The following is a 16441-nucleotide window of genomic DNA, read 5'->3' on the forward strand; positions in this document are numbered from 1 at the left end:
GATCGTTTTCAAGCTTGCAAGAACAAGTTCGCAGCTCTCGAAGATATTTTGCCCGAGTCTCCCACTTCGTCTGCGTATCGTCGATGTACTTCAGGGCTTAGTAAAGGACTCTGGGACTATAGATGGAGCAATTTTAAGATCTGCCTCAGTTCAGTTAGTACAATTGATGGGTTCTTTACCAAGCCGGATTAAAACCGACCGGCGCAGTGACAGGGTTGTCCTTAGAAACCGGGCTGATAGCAATGCCATAATCTTCAGAAATGGCAGTAAGGATGGAATTTTAGTAGTTAGCATATCACAATGAAACTTGGACATCCGCTGTGGTAATATTATTGGTTCTCTTAAGAGAACTATTGGCAGAGTCAGAGGTTGGAATATAATCAGAGAAAAGCATGAGAACTTCAACTTGTATGCATATATAAATCATCTCTGGGATGTTTACAGATATCGCCGATGCTCATATCGCATTGACACTCTTAAGAAGTCAGCAAAGTAGCCGGCGAGAAGCAAGATGCCCAAATATAATAACTATGATTAGTTTATTGTGTGAGTTTCATTATCCTCAGCTCATGGCAATTATTGTTTGCATTGGCTGGCCACCAAGATGAAATTTGTATGGGAAATTTACTGGCGCTAGCACGATATGGGCCTGGCGGCGATTAGCGTTCTGGGCGCTATACTAGTGGCATCCACCAAATACACCACTATCGATCCATGCGCTTTCCCAACATTCTTTCTGCTTAGTCATGCAATTTTTGCCGCCTTAGCTTCGTTCTCGCAGATCATCTCCGCTGCTCCGTCCCGGACCTCATCGTCATTATCCAGAACCGCCGAGCTGATGACCATATCAGCCTTGATTGGATCGAGTTGGTGGCGCAGCACCTCGGTGCCTTTCACCATCCTTCCTTTCCCAACCTCTGTGTTGTTTATTCACATTCATGCAAGCTGCTCTCGAAGCGGTGCGTGTTCTTGGGTGCCAGGTGTGCCTGGTATCATCAAATGATGTCACCCTGGGCTTTCCAGCCGCCCGATAATGAACTCTTGTTCAGGTATTTCCTGGTCGAACTCCACGCGAGGTAAATTGACCGGGATTCCGTCGAAGTGAGTTATCTTCGTGATTACTGTGGTAATGGGAACATATCTGTCCTTATTCACCCAGGTCCCTACCCCGGAACATTCGTACGCTATTCGCTGAAGCTGCAGCTTTCCGTCGAGAATCCATTGAAGCCTCCGGAACTGGTGCTCTGTGACCCAATTGTTATAAATACAATTGGTGACGGGCTCAAGAATGATGCTTATGATAATGACCATGCCTGCTACAACGAGAACCATAACGAGGGCAAGAACGCTAAAGGACTTGTACCCTCCTGGGTTTGGTACTTTCATTGATCGGCAGAGATTCTGGGATTCAGACCTCTGCGGAACCTTCAGGGCAAGATTTTCCATTAAGGGAGAAGTCGGACCGGTTGGATATTCAACAATGGCATACTGGAGTTCTATCAACTGATCGCAAACCAGTTTTTGACTTCAGTAGCCCATTGGTTGTTAGGAAGAAAACTTTGAATGGACTGAGCAACCTTTTCGCCTGCACGAAGCGCGCCTGCCCCTCTTCCCCCAAGTGAGGAACTGATACCTTCAGCACCATTTAGGGCCAGTATCAGTCTGGCTGTGGCATTCTGAGTGGGATTCAGCTCAATGGTGGAAATGTTGTCTCGTAATAGGACGGCTGCAGTTACCGGGGAGCATATAGGCGTTTGTCTCTTTGGATTACACACTTGATATTGATCAGTACAAGCCATGATGTTTACCAAATCTGTTACCAGTTAGCTCTAGCACTCTAACATTCGATAAGACTTACTATCGGGTTGGCAGAGTCTTTTTGAGATATGATTTGCATGAAATCCAAAAAATGGGTCGTCAATAGGGGTCATGGAGAACACAAAATTTGGAAGTAGCCAGACGAGGGTGAGATCTTCATCTGGCAGGTAGGATTCCTGCGAGGGAAACCAGCTTGAGGCCTTAATATCTCCACCATAATGACTCATCGAGCTGCCAATGAAGATGTTAGCAATATCGGAAAATACGAGTGACTGAAATTATCTCAACCCATATCCAACATCCAAGACGGCCAGGCACGAGTCATATTCAAAGGTAAATGGTGTTTAAGGAGCTGTGATATTGACAAGATAATATTGATACACGGGGTAGGCGGTATAGTTAGTGTAAGTCTCCTTTGTAAAATTTCGGACCACCTTAGAATCGACGACGGCGCATTTGGTTACCCTGCGGTAATAAATTCGGTTTTCCAGGGGCGCGTTAATACCCAGCTCGTAGTGAGAGTCGATGCATCCGCTGTCAAGTTCAAGCGTAGCCGAGCAGAAGCCATTCCCGAGAGCGCGGTACGCGTTTGCATCTTCGGTCCATGTAATTGTTTTTGAACAAACGAGTTACATTGTGCCGAGCTATCATTACTCTCATAACAACCTCGTGCGTGTGTGTCCGCAATGATGGTTTTGCTAAGTGATTTGCTTGAAAGGCCGGTTTCAGACGTGTTGTCAAATACTATCCCACAAGTTCCTGGCGCAATCAAAAAGTGGCTTCCGGCAGATCTAGTAATGGCACATGAAAAGGGTCCAACCGTAGACCAAACGCAGAAGTTGGTAAGAGCAAGCAAAGCCCACGCCCGTGACCGAAGTATAGTCACCGAGAAGTCTCTTGGCCCCGTTTGTCGACGCCGCCATGGGAATGGAAGCGCCAGCAATTCTCGAGTAGCACCGATTGATGTGCCGGCATTGCGAAAGGTTGCCTGGTGCTGAAAGTGCAGTATATCAGTAATCTTGTCTGTTGTGTTCATCCAGTGAATATCAAAAGTCAGAATGCTCCAGAACTGGCTTCCAACAAGGACAAGGAATATAGATAGGGCAGCTACCAAGATTGAGCCATTTCGAGCAGTCAGGGTTATGGTTGCACCAGTGATTCGCCCATTGGAATAATCGACCCACATGCCAGTATACACGTTGACGTACATGGTGACGAATGTCGGAAAAGTTGGCTTAGAAGTTATGCCTGCTACTTGGGCGACATCCAGTGACGGTGTCAAGGTGGTGCTGTTAAGGATTTTCATTCTTTTCAATATCCCTCGACTACCAGAAATATAACTGAAGTATTCTATTTGCTAATAATAGAATCGGGCTCTGGGGGTGGCTATGGCGGGCACATGGTGACCTTCGCCCAGATGTGCAGCCCCCATTTGCACTTGGCTAACTAGCTACACCAATATTCTCAGCAGAACAGTAAGACATTCTTCAAAGCCATAAAGAACATACATGATTTTAAGCTGTAAATTATAGTGTAAATAAGGTGGCCTCACACATAAGTAGGACCTAAGTCGCAAATGCTGATACCTCATATACAAAGCATTATATCACATCGGTCAGGACCTTTAGGATATGCCGAGGAAGACAGAAAAGACCATCAACGAGTGCAACTGCAGGATAACACATATTGAGGAGGAATTGGGTCTATTAAAGGCATAATAGGCTGTAAAGGAACCAATAGGCCACGCGCTGGCTCGATTTGACCCTAAACTGGTGTTTCCCAACATTAAAGAGATCGCGGCTACAAGAGATCAGGTTGTGAAGAACATACAAAAGCTAATGAACGCGCAGCTCCTAAATCACATTAAAAAAAGCAAAAGGTCATGTAATAGATAAAGAGCCGTTTTTCTCCAAGTTCACCAAAGTAAATTAAATTTAAAGCTATTTTCATGGTGCAACAATTAAATGTTGCCGACCATGCATTTCGGATATGATACTACGATGGGTGTGCGGACTCGGGGGTGTACCAAGTGATGGTTAATTACGTTAGAGAGTGACAGCATTGAGAATTAAAAAATTATCAGTGGCGGCGTATAAAATCCTCTCCCGCTCTTTATTTCATGACGTGAGACTGGCATGATCTCGATCTGACCGACGTCCCCATCACCTTTCCCTCTCCTTCCCATTTCGCCGATCGCTCGCTCCTCATGCCCAAGCCCGCATATCGTATTCCACCTTAATAGAAGACTCAAACCACGGCCTGCGGACCTTCGCCCAGCCCGTTAATATCGATTCCATACATGTTGCAGAAGAGGAAAAAAGGGACTGTGCGCAGACGGGATGGAGCGGAGGAGGCAGAGTGGGAGACTAACAAAGCAAGCTGCTCTTCGTGGCTTACCTGATGCCCCTCCGCGGAACCTAGAAGAAAACAGAGCACCCTTTGACCCCCGAGATGGATGGAATACATCATTTGGCGGAGATCGTCCGAAGGGTGAAAGGCACAAGGCTTGGGCTGAGCAAGTCGAACGGCAGTAAGGTGTCATCAGCTCGTATTGAATATGACGGTCCAACTTGATAGCAAGAGAAAAACGGCCTTTCAGTATATTATATTTAACTATATAAGGACCTCGATGTCCCGCCTAGAAATCGAACCAATTATTCATCACCACTCAAGCATATAAGAAGTCTACAATACACTCTCACTCAATCTTTCTTTCCCAACTCTTCTTTAACGAAATCCACCAACCATCATCATGAAGCTGGCCGCTACAATCATTGCTGTAATGGCCACCTTCGCTGATGCCCAGGCTGCTTCCGACGGCAACCTGGTTGGCTGCCAACCCGGAACCTACCGGTGCGCTGGCACCACCGGCTGGGAGGTGTGCAACACCCGTGCCGTGTTTGTTGTAAGTCATCCATTCAACACCCAACAAACTTTACACATCAAACTACCCCAAAAAGAGATATCTAACAAAACAACTCTACACAGAACGGTGGAACTTGCCCTCCCGATACCGTTTGCAAGTTCTTTAAACCTAGCAAGAGCCCCTACTGCGTCCCCCCCAAATTCGAATTCCCCAAGATGTAAAGTCATTCACTGGCCGTCTTATAAACGAGGGGGCTGCGAACTTTCATTCTTTCTCTCCAGCTTCCACTCTCACGGAGCCCTTTCTTCCAGGCAAGGATCCTTTTCTGCTTCTTCTTTACCACTCGTTCACTCTAAGTTTTAATCCTCACTTTTGATAGTCATGCGGTAGATGCATTATGGAGCAGTTGATACGACGGAGCCAGGGAGAGGTTTTACGGGTACATGAGTTTTTTAATCATGTTTGCATGAGTTACGGTCCTTATGTACATTGTTTTACCATTTTATGAATCTCAAGGCTTTAGGGATGCCACAATATTTAGATAGGTAGCATGAACAGACGTTGCAATCTACCGCTAATACCCCAGCAATCTTGGTCTCACATAGCAATGAGAATAGTGAAACTAACAGTAAGCTAACATATTCATTCTGATCGGCACTTGATTAAAGAGCCCACCTAAAAGTGGCTGTGTTCGACCAATAACATCGGATAGCTTGACAGACATTTGAGGGAAGCCGTCACCACGTGTAAGCAAGAGCACGGCTAAAAGAAGACGGTATGAAAGAGGCAGTAGAAGCCTATGGTTTGAACTCGTCTCTCCAGGAGTACGTTCATACCAAGTCCTAATCTACAAAACGCCAACAATGAACCTGAGATGTGCAGTATGCCTAGTGATTAATCATCTAACATTCGCCCTTCCAGATCATGCTAACCCCTCAGACATCAGAGAGGTCAAAGGTCCCTCTCTGTATTGCTCAACATCAGCGCCGCTGGAGGTGAAGCCAGCAAAGCTGAGAGTTAGAATGAACCATGGTTGTGTGAAATCGAACAACACAAAGAGTCAGTGACCAGATCGCCCATCTCATGAAAGGCAATCTTGCCTTGAACACAGTTGGCTGATCACTCGGCAGTTTCCGTCTTCACCGAGATGGTCCTTGGTAGTATAGCCAGCTGTGGGAACAGACTTTTTCTCAATAGTCCGAGGCTCAAGAGAAAATTGTTCGGTCTCTTCGGTGTCCTCGACAGCAACGGCTGGTTTAGGGAACAGTTGCTGAGGAAGATTCAAGAAACAGATGTAAGATCATGCTCCTCAAAAATGATGCCACCACTGTTCAGAATATCGATGACCTTGGCAGCGGCCTTATACAGTGCATCTTCGATTATCGGAACCCACTCAGAAAGCGATTAATGGTATAAATACTGCCACGACTAAAAGGGCCCTTGAAGATATCAAATCAGATGCCACCAGTGTTTGTAATGGCAAGTCTAGGTGTATCCTCTCTGCCTTTAACGTATGATGATTTCCGGGAAACCCCATCAGTCACGGCACGTAGGTTTAGGCATATGGAATTTGTATGGTCTACATACATTACCTTTTTTTTTTTTTTTTTGCGCAATGTTGACGTCGTATTCATGCTATAAAAGTGAATGACCCTGCCGTGCCCCCGAAGTGGTGAGGGTTTATAGAGGTAGGACGTCACTAAGATGCAATATGAAGCAGCTCACGTAAGATTTAAAAGCCATCCATTTATGTGAAGAAGTAACTTGACATTCACTATTGGCTAAGGTTTCGTATTCATGCTGCATATATAAACGATGTTACGGTGGCTTAAAGATGGTTCAGGGAGCTAACAAATACGAATCACACTAGAATGGCTGCAAGCCCATTATATAATCATATTTCTCCTGACTCACATTTATACTCCCCTAAGGCGGTTTTGCATATTGGTTCAGATGCAGATGTTCTTAGTTACTTTGAGAAGAGCATACGCGCGTAACTTCCTGAGAAAAGACATAAGAGCATTCTAGACTGGTTTTAGCATGATGTAACTATAAGAATGACATAAGGGAGGCGTAGAAAATATGTTTAATGTTTGCTAAAACAAGCACCTTTTAGGTGGTTTTTTGCATTACTGAAACTTGAAAAGCCCCCTTCAACCTCTGCACACCACAGCTTTACAGATTAAATAGGGCCGACCAAATTACCTTCTCCAGTATTAATGCCCAAAACTCGCCGCGTTTCGGCTTCCGGACCAATCACAGACTTTAGATTTCTACCCTGTTTAGGTGCTTATATAGTAATATTGAGGCTTGGGATGACTGGTTGTTCGGAGAAAAAAGGTTTTCTCTTTTTGAATACATTTCCCGAGCGCGACCCGGAGAATGCCGCGACCCGGCCAAGGTAGCGCTCCATAGTAATTTATATGGCAAGGTACAAAAGGCAGGGTTACTGATATAACAGGCGATAACCCGTCCAGGAGGCTGCTGACTAATGTTCAGGGTGGCGACCCAGTCAATATTTAGATTAATTATACAACAATTGATTTTGGACTGTAGGACTAGGGGAGGTACGTTGAGCCCTTGTGCTTGTGCTGCTGACAATGAAATTATTAAGAATGCAGTCACTAAATTACCGATAATATAGCAAGGCATTATACCCAGCCAGCCAGCCAGTGTAACTTAGCTTCATTCAGTCTCCAAGCTTCACGTCATCACCAAGAGTGAGTCCCTTCTAGAAGTCAAGGTTCGGCGTCAGTCGAAACGATGATGAGCGCTAACTGTCGTTTAATGCCGAAAGCGCCGATTGCTCGGATGGTCGACTTGGGTAGGACGACGACGGGTTGGGAGACGGTGCCGATGGCAATCAGGGCGATGAGACTGATTGGAGTGACGGGTGCTGGGGGTGAAGCGATGAGTCGCTTATCTTGGGGTATGTTAGCGACGGCTGAAGCGACGCGTGTGCAAGGGCTGTTATATCTTTAAAACGGTCGATGGTGTCCCTTAATTGGCGGTCTAAGATAGGCACCGCTGTGGTGGGGATTAAGAGCCTCGATAAACTTGTCCTATAGCCTGAGGTGAATAATAAGTTTAGAAACGACGGCAATGAGGCTTACCTGTTCGCCAGCCGCGTCATAATCTCCTTGATAATAACATTTTTAATCACCTTAAGCAATTCTTCATAAACTTATCCCTCCAGGATAAAATTAATAACCCCCTTAACCCTATCTATATCTTTATATAATTCTAAGAATAAGCAGTTATATATATTAGTAAACTCCTTATTCTTCGAATTAAGCGCCGCAAAACGATGTTTTAGCGCGTCGTATTACTCTTAGAGCTTATCTATGCCTTTAACTAGTTCCTTGTTTTGCTATTTCAGCTTCTCGTTCTTAGTCTCCAAGGCTTTGACTCGGCTTTGCACTTCCTTAATAGCGTGGAGTTTGGCCCAGAGAAGGGTAATATCGTCGAATTAAGTTTTAATATCTTGGCAAGGATGTTTTTTACAGGGAAGTTTAATTAAGGGAGGCAGAGGCGGTAGACAGGATGTGGTTTTATTATATAATAGTAGTGCGGCTGTGTTGCCTAAGGGCTTAATAAGTTTACCTCTAATGCCGCTATATAAACCGGTGATATAGTATTAGGTGCTATAGTATTTAAAGAGACCTTGGCTAGCTATCTTACTAATATATTATAGCTTAGGAGGCGTATTATAAGCTTTAATATAAATAGAGAAGGCAGTGGCCTTAGATAGATTATAGATAGTATTAAGGAATACTCTAGAGGATGTTCTATATAGAGATAATAGCTTAATAGCAGCAGTATAAATAATAATAGTAGGAGGATACTTTAATATAAAGTTAAGACTAAGAGTAATAGACTTAAATGCCTCCCCTATTACTATAAGAATAGTTAGGTTCTTAATAATCTTAAGAGACATAATAAATAAAATATAAACTTATACTATGGCATTTATAATAGTATCTAACCCCTTAAGCTTAATAGGTATACCTAGCTTAAAAAAAGCAGCCTCCCTATTAAACCTTGTATTAAGTATAATAGCACTTAATCTTAGATCCGGCTTTATTAAGAATTACATTATATTATCCTCCTGCCACCTTATAACAGCTTTCGTAGTATAATTTAAATCAAGCGATAGTTCATTCAGGCATATTAAGGACGACATTTCTACGATTAGTACATCCACCAGATAAGACTTACCAGACCAAGCCCATGTCCAAAAGGAGGAACAGCTTCGAAAACCGGCAATCCGCAAAGCCTTCAGTGAACTGCAAGAACCCGGCAGATCCCTTCTATAGTCCCTGGTTATTCTAATAAAGGAGGCTTAATGCGCTTATTTAATAGGTGTAAGTTCGAACTTTATAACATTTTATAGCACAAGTTACTGCCTCGTTTTAGATATAGGTGCTTTTTTAAAGAATAAGTTAATAGGAGGAGGAATAAGGGAGGATTAAAGAGGAAAGGAGGATATTATAAGGTTAGAGGAAGATATAATAAAGAGTTAAAGGACTAACGTCGTGTTAGGTGCGGAGATGGAAGGGGAGGGAATTAAGATGGCTGGTGCTGAGAGACGCAATTTCGAAGGAAGAATTATTTATTTATATACCGGGTATAAGTTCGAGAGTAGGTCGCCCTAGGGTATCAGAAATGCTAGTCGCTATTCACGCGAATTCTTTTGTCACCTATTTGCATTAATTAGTTGTTGCTTTGCGATATATGTTATATCAATAACAATAAGATAAAGCTGAAAACCCAGAGTATATGCTAGCACCCAACTGATATCTCCACAAACAGGTAGTATAAGTTTTAAAGTTTATGCATTTTAAAAATACAAGAATTGCCAGACATATGAACAGGGTATAATTACTCATTTGCCGGGTGTCTATGATGGGTCTGTTTAGAGTAGCGCTGTTAGGTAACACGAAGTACTATACCGATACACTTAACAGATAATAACGTCCCCCAGTGTCGATAATGGACTGGTATTCCAGCAAAGCATCTGGACTCCTAGACTCTGTCTGATCTTCGCGCTCCTCGCTACTATAAGCATCGACGATCTCCTCGTCGTAATAAACTGGTCCGGTATCGATTATGCTTAGATTATCGTCTTCCTGACTAGAAGTTATAGGAAGTTCCCGAAAGGCATTGTATTAGGTCCGAATTCCCAGTGTCGGCCAGCAAATTGTTACCTAGTCTCGTCTGCACATCGTCTGCGTCTGCGGCAAAGTCGACTGTCTGAGGCGCCTCGGCCTGATGAATTGGGGTCTTAATATATAATTATTTCGCTTTTTGCCGCTGCCGTCATCTCTGGGTGCGTTGCGCTTGCAGGCGACGTCGACGCAGCGCAACGGGGTCATGTTCGTCCACGAATCGGAACTCCATTGTTGCTTTGTGTTGCTAGTGAAATTTGCTGATTTCACATAACACGTTGAGACTTTTTGGGCCGTGAGAATGGGCTAACCTGATAAGGAAATTTAATGCTTATACCAAAGGCTTTCTAGTCTAAAATAGGAAAATGTAACGCGCAACGGCCTTCTATTCATTCTCCGACCGCCCTTAAGGTCGTTCATTCCAACCCTCGTAATACAACAGAAACGCAGATTTGAGACTAAAAAATGTATTTTCAACGTATCCAGGCATACAGGTACCCAATTAAGCTATACGAAACTAGAAGTTCGTGCTGTTGTCTGGAATTTCTAAGTGCTGATTCCCCCTGGAGTATCGGCCCTTCGCATGGTACGTCAATGCGAGGTCCGCCATGCTCCTGATCGTATCAGGGTGCTTCTCCCCAAGCACCTCTCGTCAGAGATCTAAGACTTTGACTGAAATCTCTCATCACATCTTGTCTCGCTCAACCAGGCCTTTAACTCTTCAACTCCAATACAACGCCAACTTGCGTCGACTTGTGTTCGACCTACTCTCTATTATCAGCTTCTGCCAGTCCTAGAGGCAAGGAAAGTAAATCCCGTTATATGGAAGGTTGAAATGTTTTGTTTCCCTTTACGAATCATATAAACAACAAGTTGTAACCTGCTACTCAGACTGACAACACTTCCGTAAGATATCCGTTTTCTCAAGTAATCGCCTACTTTAACCAGACAAGTAACCACCTTCCAAACCTCCTAATATTCTCGACGCGTCTAGGACCATCGGCCATCTCACCGGCGGTGACCAGTGCCAGCTGTCCTCGCCGGGGGACCGAGTCGGCCGTCATTGGCTGAGGCCTTTCAAGTCGGTTATCCGACACCCTTCTCCTCCACTTGCGCGGGTCCCAACCCCAGAATTTGATTTGATACATGATTGATATCATAGCCATCAGAAGGATCTGATAAGAATCTGTCAGCATTGCGTCAAAGAGGGACTGATGCTAACTGGGAAGGAGGCAACCCACGGCAATGTAGCACCCGAAGAAGTCTTTAATGTTTACAGGGCTGATAAAGGTCCTCCACCCGTTGAAGATGACGAAGAGGCTGCATGCGAGTACCGCATAGTATGCCCGGAGGCACTGGCCGTGTGACCTGTATGGATATCGCGGATTGCTGCGGTCGTAGAGCTGCCTGACTAATGGATTATAGATGTCGACCACTTCCATGGTCTGACCGGCTGCGGCACCTTCCACACTAATATCGTATTTAGAAAGCGCGCTGCTTGGAAACTTTCAGTTGTACTCACCTCTTGTAGAACTCGATGAAACTAGCTGCCACGAGCCCATACGTAATCATCATGGAGACAACACAACACCGAACCATCCGACCTAGAATCTTCTGCGAATCCGGGTTACAAGCTAGGAATCCCATGAGTCCAAAGCACGCACTGAGAACCACGGCTGCATGGGGCACCCCATAGTTCGTCCGTTCGAGCCTCCGACGAAGAGCCTGTACGGGTCCCCAATTCGGCCAAACCTCATGGATGCTGGCCAGCGCATGCAGCGTCCGCGACGCGTTGTACAGTCCATTGGCCCCCGCCGTGGTGGCTGAAAAAATGATGAAGTCGTTGACGATGTACGGCCAGACCCTCAGTCGGTTAATTACTGGAGAGGCGACAAAGGCTGAGTTTTGGCCGAAGCCAAAGGAGATGACGGCGTTGTCCACGATGGTGGGATACGTGTAGGGGACGTTAAGACCGACGGTGAAGGTCGCGAGCGTGTAGAGGGTTATAATGCGGAGGCTGATTTTGCGGGTGCCAATCTTCACGGTTTCTTCCGTTCGAAGATCCTTGTTCTCAGCTGCCGTGATAGCAATGGTTTCAAAGCCGATCATGCCAAAGAGGCAGGTCGTCATAGCTTCCCAAACACCGAGGAGGCGGCCGGCATCTCCCTGGACTACATCCTGGTTGGGGAGGGTCATATTTCCGGCAGCGAACGAGTAGGGCTCATTGTAGGTCCAGAAGGCTCCGCGCTTGACAGGCTGTTGAATATGGATAATGACATTGAAAAGGATAAGGGCGATGATGAAGAGCATCTTGATAGTGCCGAAGATGTACTCCAGTCGGCCAAACCACCGTACTGGGAGCATGTTGAAAGTCAACATGATGAGAAAGAAGCAAAGGACGTAGACCGCGGGCGACGCGCTGGGATAGAATTCGAGTGTGGGATCGGGATATCTGGCTGCTTGGAGGAGCTCTTGAGGATATCGGAACTGGAAAATGTGAGTTATAGCCACAAGCTCGGCGGCTACAAGCACAATCCAGGAAAACCTGTCATTGGCGTCAGTATTTGAGGGTTACTTCACCAATGCCTAAGGTGACTTGTATGAATTTATCAACTTACCATGTCATCCACCCCGCAGTATATCCCAGAGACTCGTCCAGAAATCGACGAGGAAATTCGATGATGGGGCCCTTGACGGGAAACAGGGCTGTCATCTCGCCAAGGCATGCAGCACATGACCACAGAACGGTCCCGGTGACAATGTACGCGATGGCACCAAGGCCTGGTCCGGCGAGGTATATGACCCTGCCGGCCTGGAGGAAGAGCCCGATGCCGACACACTGCGAGAAGGCCATCATGTTTACATGCCGCTCCGTCAGTTCGGCGCTGAGTTGAAAGGATCAGACTTGGAGACAACGGGGGTTAGTAGATGTCAGGAGACCAACCTCAACTGATTCCCCGGCTGGATGGCAGCATTTCCACCATCCTCGAGTGAGTAGGGTTGACTATAGGGTCCTAATCTCCCAGGAGTTCGTAGTAAGGTGATGCTGTGTCCACCGTGACTCTGGCTCACATTGTCTTGTTCGGGAGACGCGGGATAAATCGACGGCGGATAGGTGGATGGAGGATAAGATGGAGTGCCTGGTGATACCAAACTGGACATGGCAATCCCGACGGGCCTTCTTGAGATGATGTTTTGGGAAGGAAATTCCTTGACACTACCGACTTGCTCCATTTTCGTTTGGTTGTGCAAAACAAATATACAAAATAAAAAGCTAAAATAAGGCCTGCAAAATGCTGCTAGTCAACTTCGAGTCGAGATGGGCCGGCATGGAAGAGAGCAGTACCCAGACACCAGTCGGTGAGCTCCTGGGTGATGTCCTTGGGATCCTGTTCTTATTATCCGGCGGCGGCACGCTGGGGCTTTGAATGCCGCCCCAGTGTTTCCAGCTAGGGGACAGAGTTTGGATTGCTATGCATCCAGACCAGGCTCAACTGGTTGCTCAGCCCACAGTGACTAGCGGCACCTGAGGCTGCGCAGCGAGCGGCGTGCACAACAGCGGGCCAATTATGTGATGGAAGTCTCAGCCTATTAAAAATAGCCCAAGCCATTTCGGCCTTTGGCGTCGATGGCTTGGGGCTGCGCTTGAACAAGCAGAGGTTTCAACCCGCCCTACTCGACGAGAGAGGGTGGCTTAATAAGTGGTATAAGCGCTAATTTCGAGCCTTTTACAGCTGGTTGATCTATTAGATGTACATAACGTGGTAACTTTCCTGGCAGGAAAAGCAATATATGACTACAAAACTTTTGGAATGGACATCTGTGCAGATTGCATATTACAGATTTGCTCTTTTGTCATCTCACCTCCAAATCGGAAACTACTAATTACGTAGTGCCGGAGAGCCCCCACCCGGCGGCAGAAGGTCAAGTCCCGTTTCCTGGCATTTGGGAACACTGTCAAATGGGTAGGTCCCCGTCCGTGGACCGCCGCTCTTGCATCTGGCCCAGCAAATGTTGCACCGTTTCTTGCAGCCGAAGCAAAGGGCAAAGGGCAGAGAGCAGACCATGTCCAGACATGGGCCAGTACCGGTGGCAGCTTTCGAAAGCGGGCCCATTCCCTTCTGGTCTGAGGCGTTCCTCATGGTCGACTGCCCCTACCTCCACTTGATTGAGCCTGGGTGGCCGCCGTTGACCAAGTTGACCCAGTCCCCTTCAGATGTAGGCCAGCTCGTCCAGATTCCTTTGATATGCGATTCCATCAGTTTCGCTCTGCACTGGAACTCTGGCAATTGTGTCCTTCTCCGCTGACCCCTCTTGCCGCCAGTCTAGTCTCTTCAACTTCGCCGTCGAGAATATCGCTCTCTGCCCAAAGTGCGGTTCGCGAATCCATACCGTCCGCAGGCTACCACTATCACTCGATTCGAGGAGCGGGCAACCGACCCCCCCAGAACTTCCTCATCCTCACATTCCCGAGCTCCCTGCCGAAGTCCCATTCGGTACTCACTCGAGGCTTTCTCCCTCGCGCTCTTCTCCAGGCGCCAAAACGGCCAGACTATCCCCCGGCTCGTTTGACCTGAGATCCGAGTCTGAGCCGCCGATACCACCTCATACCTCGAGACAGGTTCTGACGCCACAACCAGAATCCTCGCTGCCTATTCCCGTCGACCCGACCATAGCAAACTACGCGCCGTGTTATGTCCGTCGACCCGACAATGATGTGCCTCTCTCATCCGACCGCGATTTCAACAGTTCTGCTGTACAGGTCTCGCCAAGATCGCATCGATGGTCGTTTCTTACACGATTCAAAAGACCGAAGCCTGACGCCGCGTCGTCAATCCTCTCGATGGGCAACAGCGGTGATATCAGATATCTTTCCTTTTGCTTCTCCTCCGACGGGGTATCTATCCTCCTCTGGGAAAAAAACAGCCTCGTCATAGCTCGTCTCAATGCCCAAGGCGACAGCGGAAGGCTCATTGACCTCATCCCCATTCTCCGCCAGGGAGAAGGCGGACAAGCAATCCCCGGAAGCACGCTCTTTGTGGCCGAGGGTTGCGGAATGATAGCTGCCATCGTATCGCAGGGCGCCACGGGCAAGTTTCTAGTCGTATTGGACCATTTAGGGCTGGCTGAGAGATCGGCAGTGCTGCCACTTCAGGACATGACGCCGCTGTGCTTGGCAATTTCTCGTTGCAACTCGTTTGTTGCTGTTGGCCTCGCAGCACGGGTTCTGCTTGTTCGCCTGACGGAGCACAAGGTGGACTTCGACTGGGCCGTCACCATCTCGATTCGCGGACCCAGCTCTTTTGATGGCATGACTGTTGCGTCGGAAACCTGTAATTTCACGGCCGATGGGAGATATCTTATAGTTGCGACTCAAATGAGGGACAAGCATCAGTCGAGCGAGGATGGCAGTATTCACACGGCCCTTTGGACTTGCGAAAGAGAGGCGAAGGGTCCGTTCCGGCTACCCTGTTGCAAAATGCCAAACGTAAGCCTACGCTGCCCCTGGCCCGAAGAATAGTTACGCTGACGAATAGGCGGCAGGATGACCAAGGTCTCACCTCAATCCAATTCCACCACGGCCTCCAAGTCGCCGCGATAACGGGCCTAAGATCGGCGCGATACCCCCTGTTCCTCTCCCTCGACCCCCAGCAACCCGTCACCATACCGGCCCAAGTCACAGATTTCCGGATACGGTGTTCATGCATGGCCCCTCCCCCGCAAGATCACCTCATGTACTTCCTCGACGCTAGCAACCGCGTTTGCGAAGCAGACCTGCACCATCGTCATGTCGAACTCGTTGCGGATATCACCACGTACAGAGGATCCTTGCGTTCGCACGATGAGCCGGCCGCTATAGCAGTTGGGCCGGGCGGCATTGTGGAGGTGTTTTGGCGCCAGGGGCCGGGGTTGTGGAGATTGCAATTCAGGCCTGGCGAGGAGGCTATTTTAATAGATAATTTAAGGAGGCGCTGGGATGAGACGATTTAATTAGGTGCAGTACATGCCGTGTTAAAAGTCTCTGTACGCCCCCAGGGCGGATTATCAACCACGTAACTTCAATCATAGATTTCTCAACCGAATGAAGGTCAATCTCTCCGCAAAAAAATGATACCATAATAACCCCCAGTTGTGGAGTTCAATAATGTGTATACCAACCCCTACTACAATGCTTGCAGTGAACATTGCAACGCAATACACACATCATGGCCCACGAAATGCGTTGTAATGCATCCTTTTTATCCGTGCACGGTCTGGTAGTTCGCAGAACCATTAACATTACCCTATTAACAATTTAGCTACTGGTTTATCTCTTAAGAGCTTATAAGCCTCGCGTGCCCCGCCCCACCCTATTCCTGTTAATATTCTCAATCTGAATTAGACCTGGGCCCGATGGAGTGTCGACGTAGACCGTGACATTGTCGACACCTATGATTTACGTGTCTGAGTCGTCAACTTGCTTCGAAGTAGTTGTGCAGCAAGAAACAGTCCCAATTCTTTTGAAGCAAGAGGGCACGCTGATAAAGCGACTTGAACAGCGTGCAGAGCCTCAAGCCTGGTCTCCGCTGGCAAGGAGGATAATCTCGTG

The 16441-nt window shown here is 47.2% G+C and overlaps 5 protein-coding genes across 5 annotated transcripts; 2 read left to right on the forward strand and 3 right to left on the reverse strand.

Annotated features, from left to right (window-relative positions):
• Positions 1-806: 806 nt before the first annotated feature.
• On the reverse strand, positions 807-3028 carry FOBCDRAFT_248471 (uncharacterized protein; the record flags this gene model as incomplete). Its single annotated transcript, XM_059610847.1, has 5 exons — positions 807-1040; positions 1184-1496; positions 1559-1813; positions 1859-2049; positions 2283-3028. The coding sequence occupies 5 exons, from the start codon at positions 3026-3028 to the stop codon at positions 848-850; spliced, it is 1698 nt and encodes a 565-aa protein (XP_059466853.1). The 3' UTR covers positions 807-847.
• Positions 3029-4570: 1542 nt separating this feature from the next.
• Positions 4571-4905, forward strand: FOBCDRAFT_126335 (uncharacterized protein; the record flags this gene model as incomplete). Its single annotated transcript, XM_031175020.2, has 2 exons — positions 4571-4723; positions 4807-4905. The coding sequence occupies 2 exons, from the start codon at positions 4571-4573 to the stop codon at positions 4903-4905; spliced, it is 252 nt and encodes an 83-aa protein (XP_031051805.2).
• Positions 4906-7422: 2517 nt separating this feature from the next.
• On the reverse strand, positions 7423-8916 carry FOBCDRAFT_237454 (uncharacterized protein; the record flags this gene model as incomplete). The annotated part of the gene is made up of 5 exons (XM_054703555.2): positions 7423-7651; positions 7798-7847; positions 8288-8352; positions 8693-8715; positions 8903-8916. 5 exons carry the CDS (start codon positions 8914-8916, stop codon positions 7423-7425), a joined length of 381 nt encoding a protein of 126 aa, XP_054559530.2.
• A 1871-nt stretch (positions 8917-10787) lies between these two features.
• On the reverse strand, positions 10788-13086 carry FOBCDRAFT_237455 (amino acid permease-domain-containing protein; the record flags this gene model as incomplete). Its single annotated transcript, XM_059610146.1, has 5 exons — positions 10788-11038; positions 11075-11322; positions 11375-12397; positions 12471-12737; positions 12797-13086. 5 exons carry the CDS (start codon positions 13084-13086, stop codon positions 10788-10790), a joined length of 2079 nt encoding a protein of 692 aa, XP_059464299.1.
• An 831-nt stretch (positions 13087-13917) lies between these two features.
• FOBCDRAFT_237456 (uncharacterized protein) lies at positions 13918-15843 on the forward strand (the record flags this gene model as incomplete). Its single annotated transcript, XM_059610147.1, has 3 exons — positions 13918-14070; positions 14177-15340; positions 15397-15843. 3 exons carry the CDS (start codon positions 13918-13920, stop codon positions 15841-15843), a joined length of 1764 nt encoding a protein of 587 aa, XP_059464300.1.
• Between the last annotated feature and the right edge of the window lie 598 nt (positions 15844-16441).

The sequence above is a fragment of the Fusarium oxysporum genome, chromosome II, assembly GCF_013085055.1.
Source record: "Fusarium oxysporum Fo47 chromosome II, complete sequence".
Classification (NCBI taxonomy): Eukaryota; Fungi; Ascomycota; class Sordariomycetes; order Hypocreales; family Nectriaceae; genus Fusarium; species Fusarium oxysporum.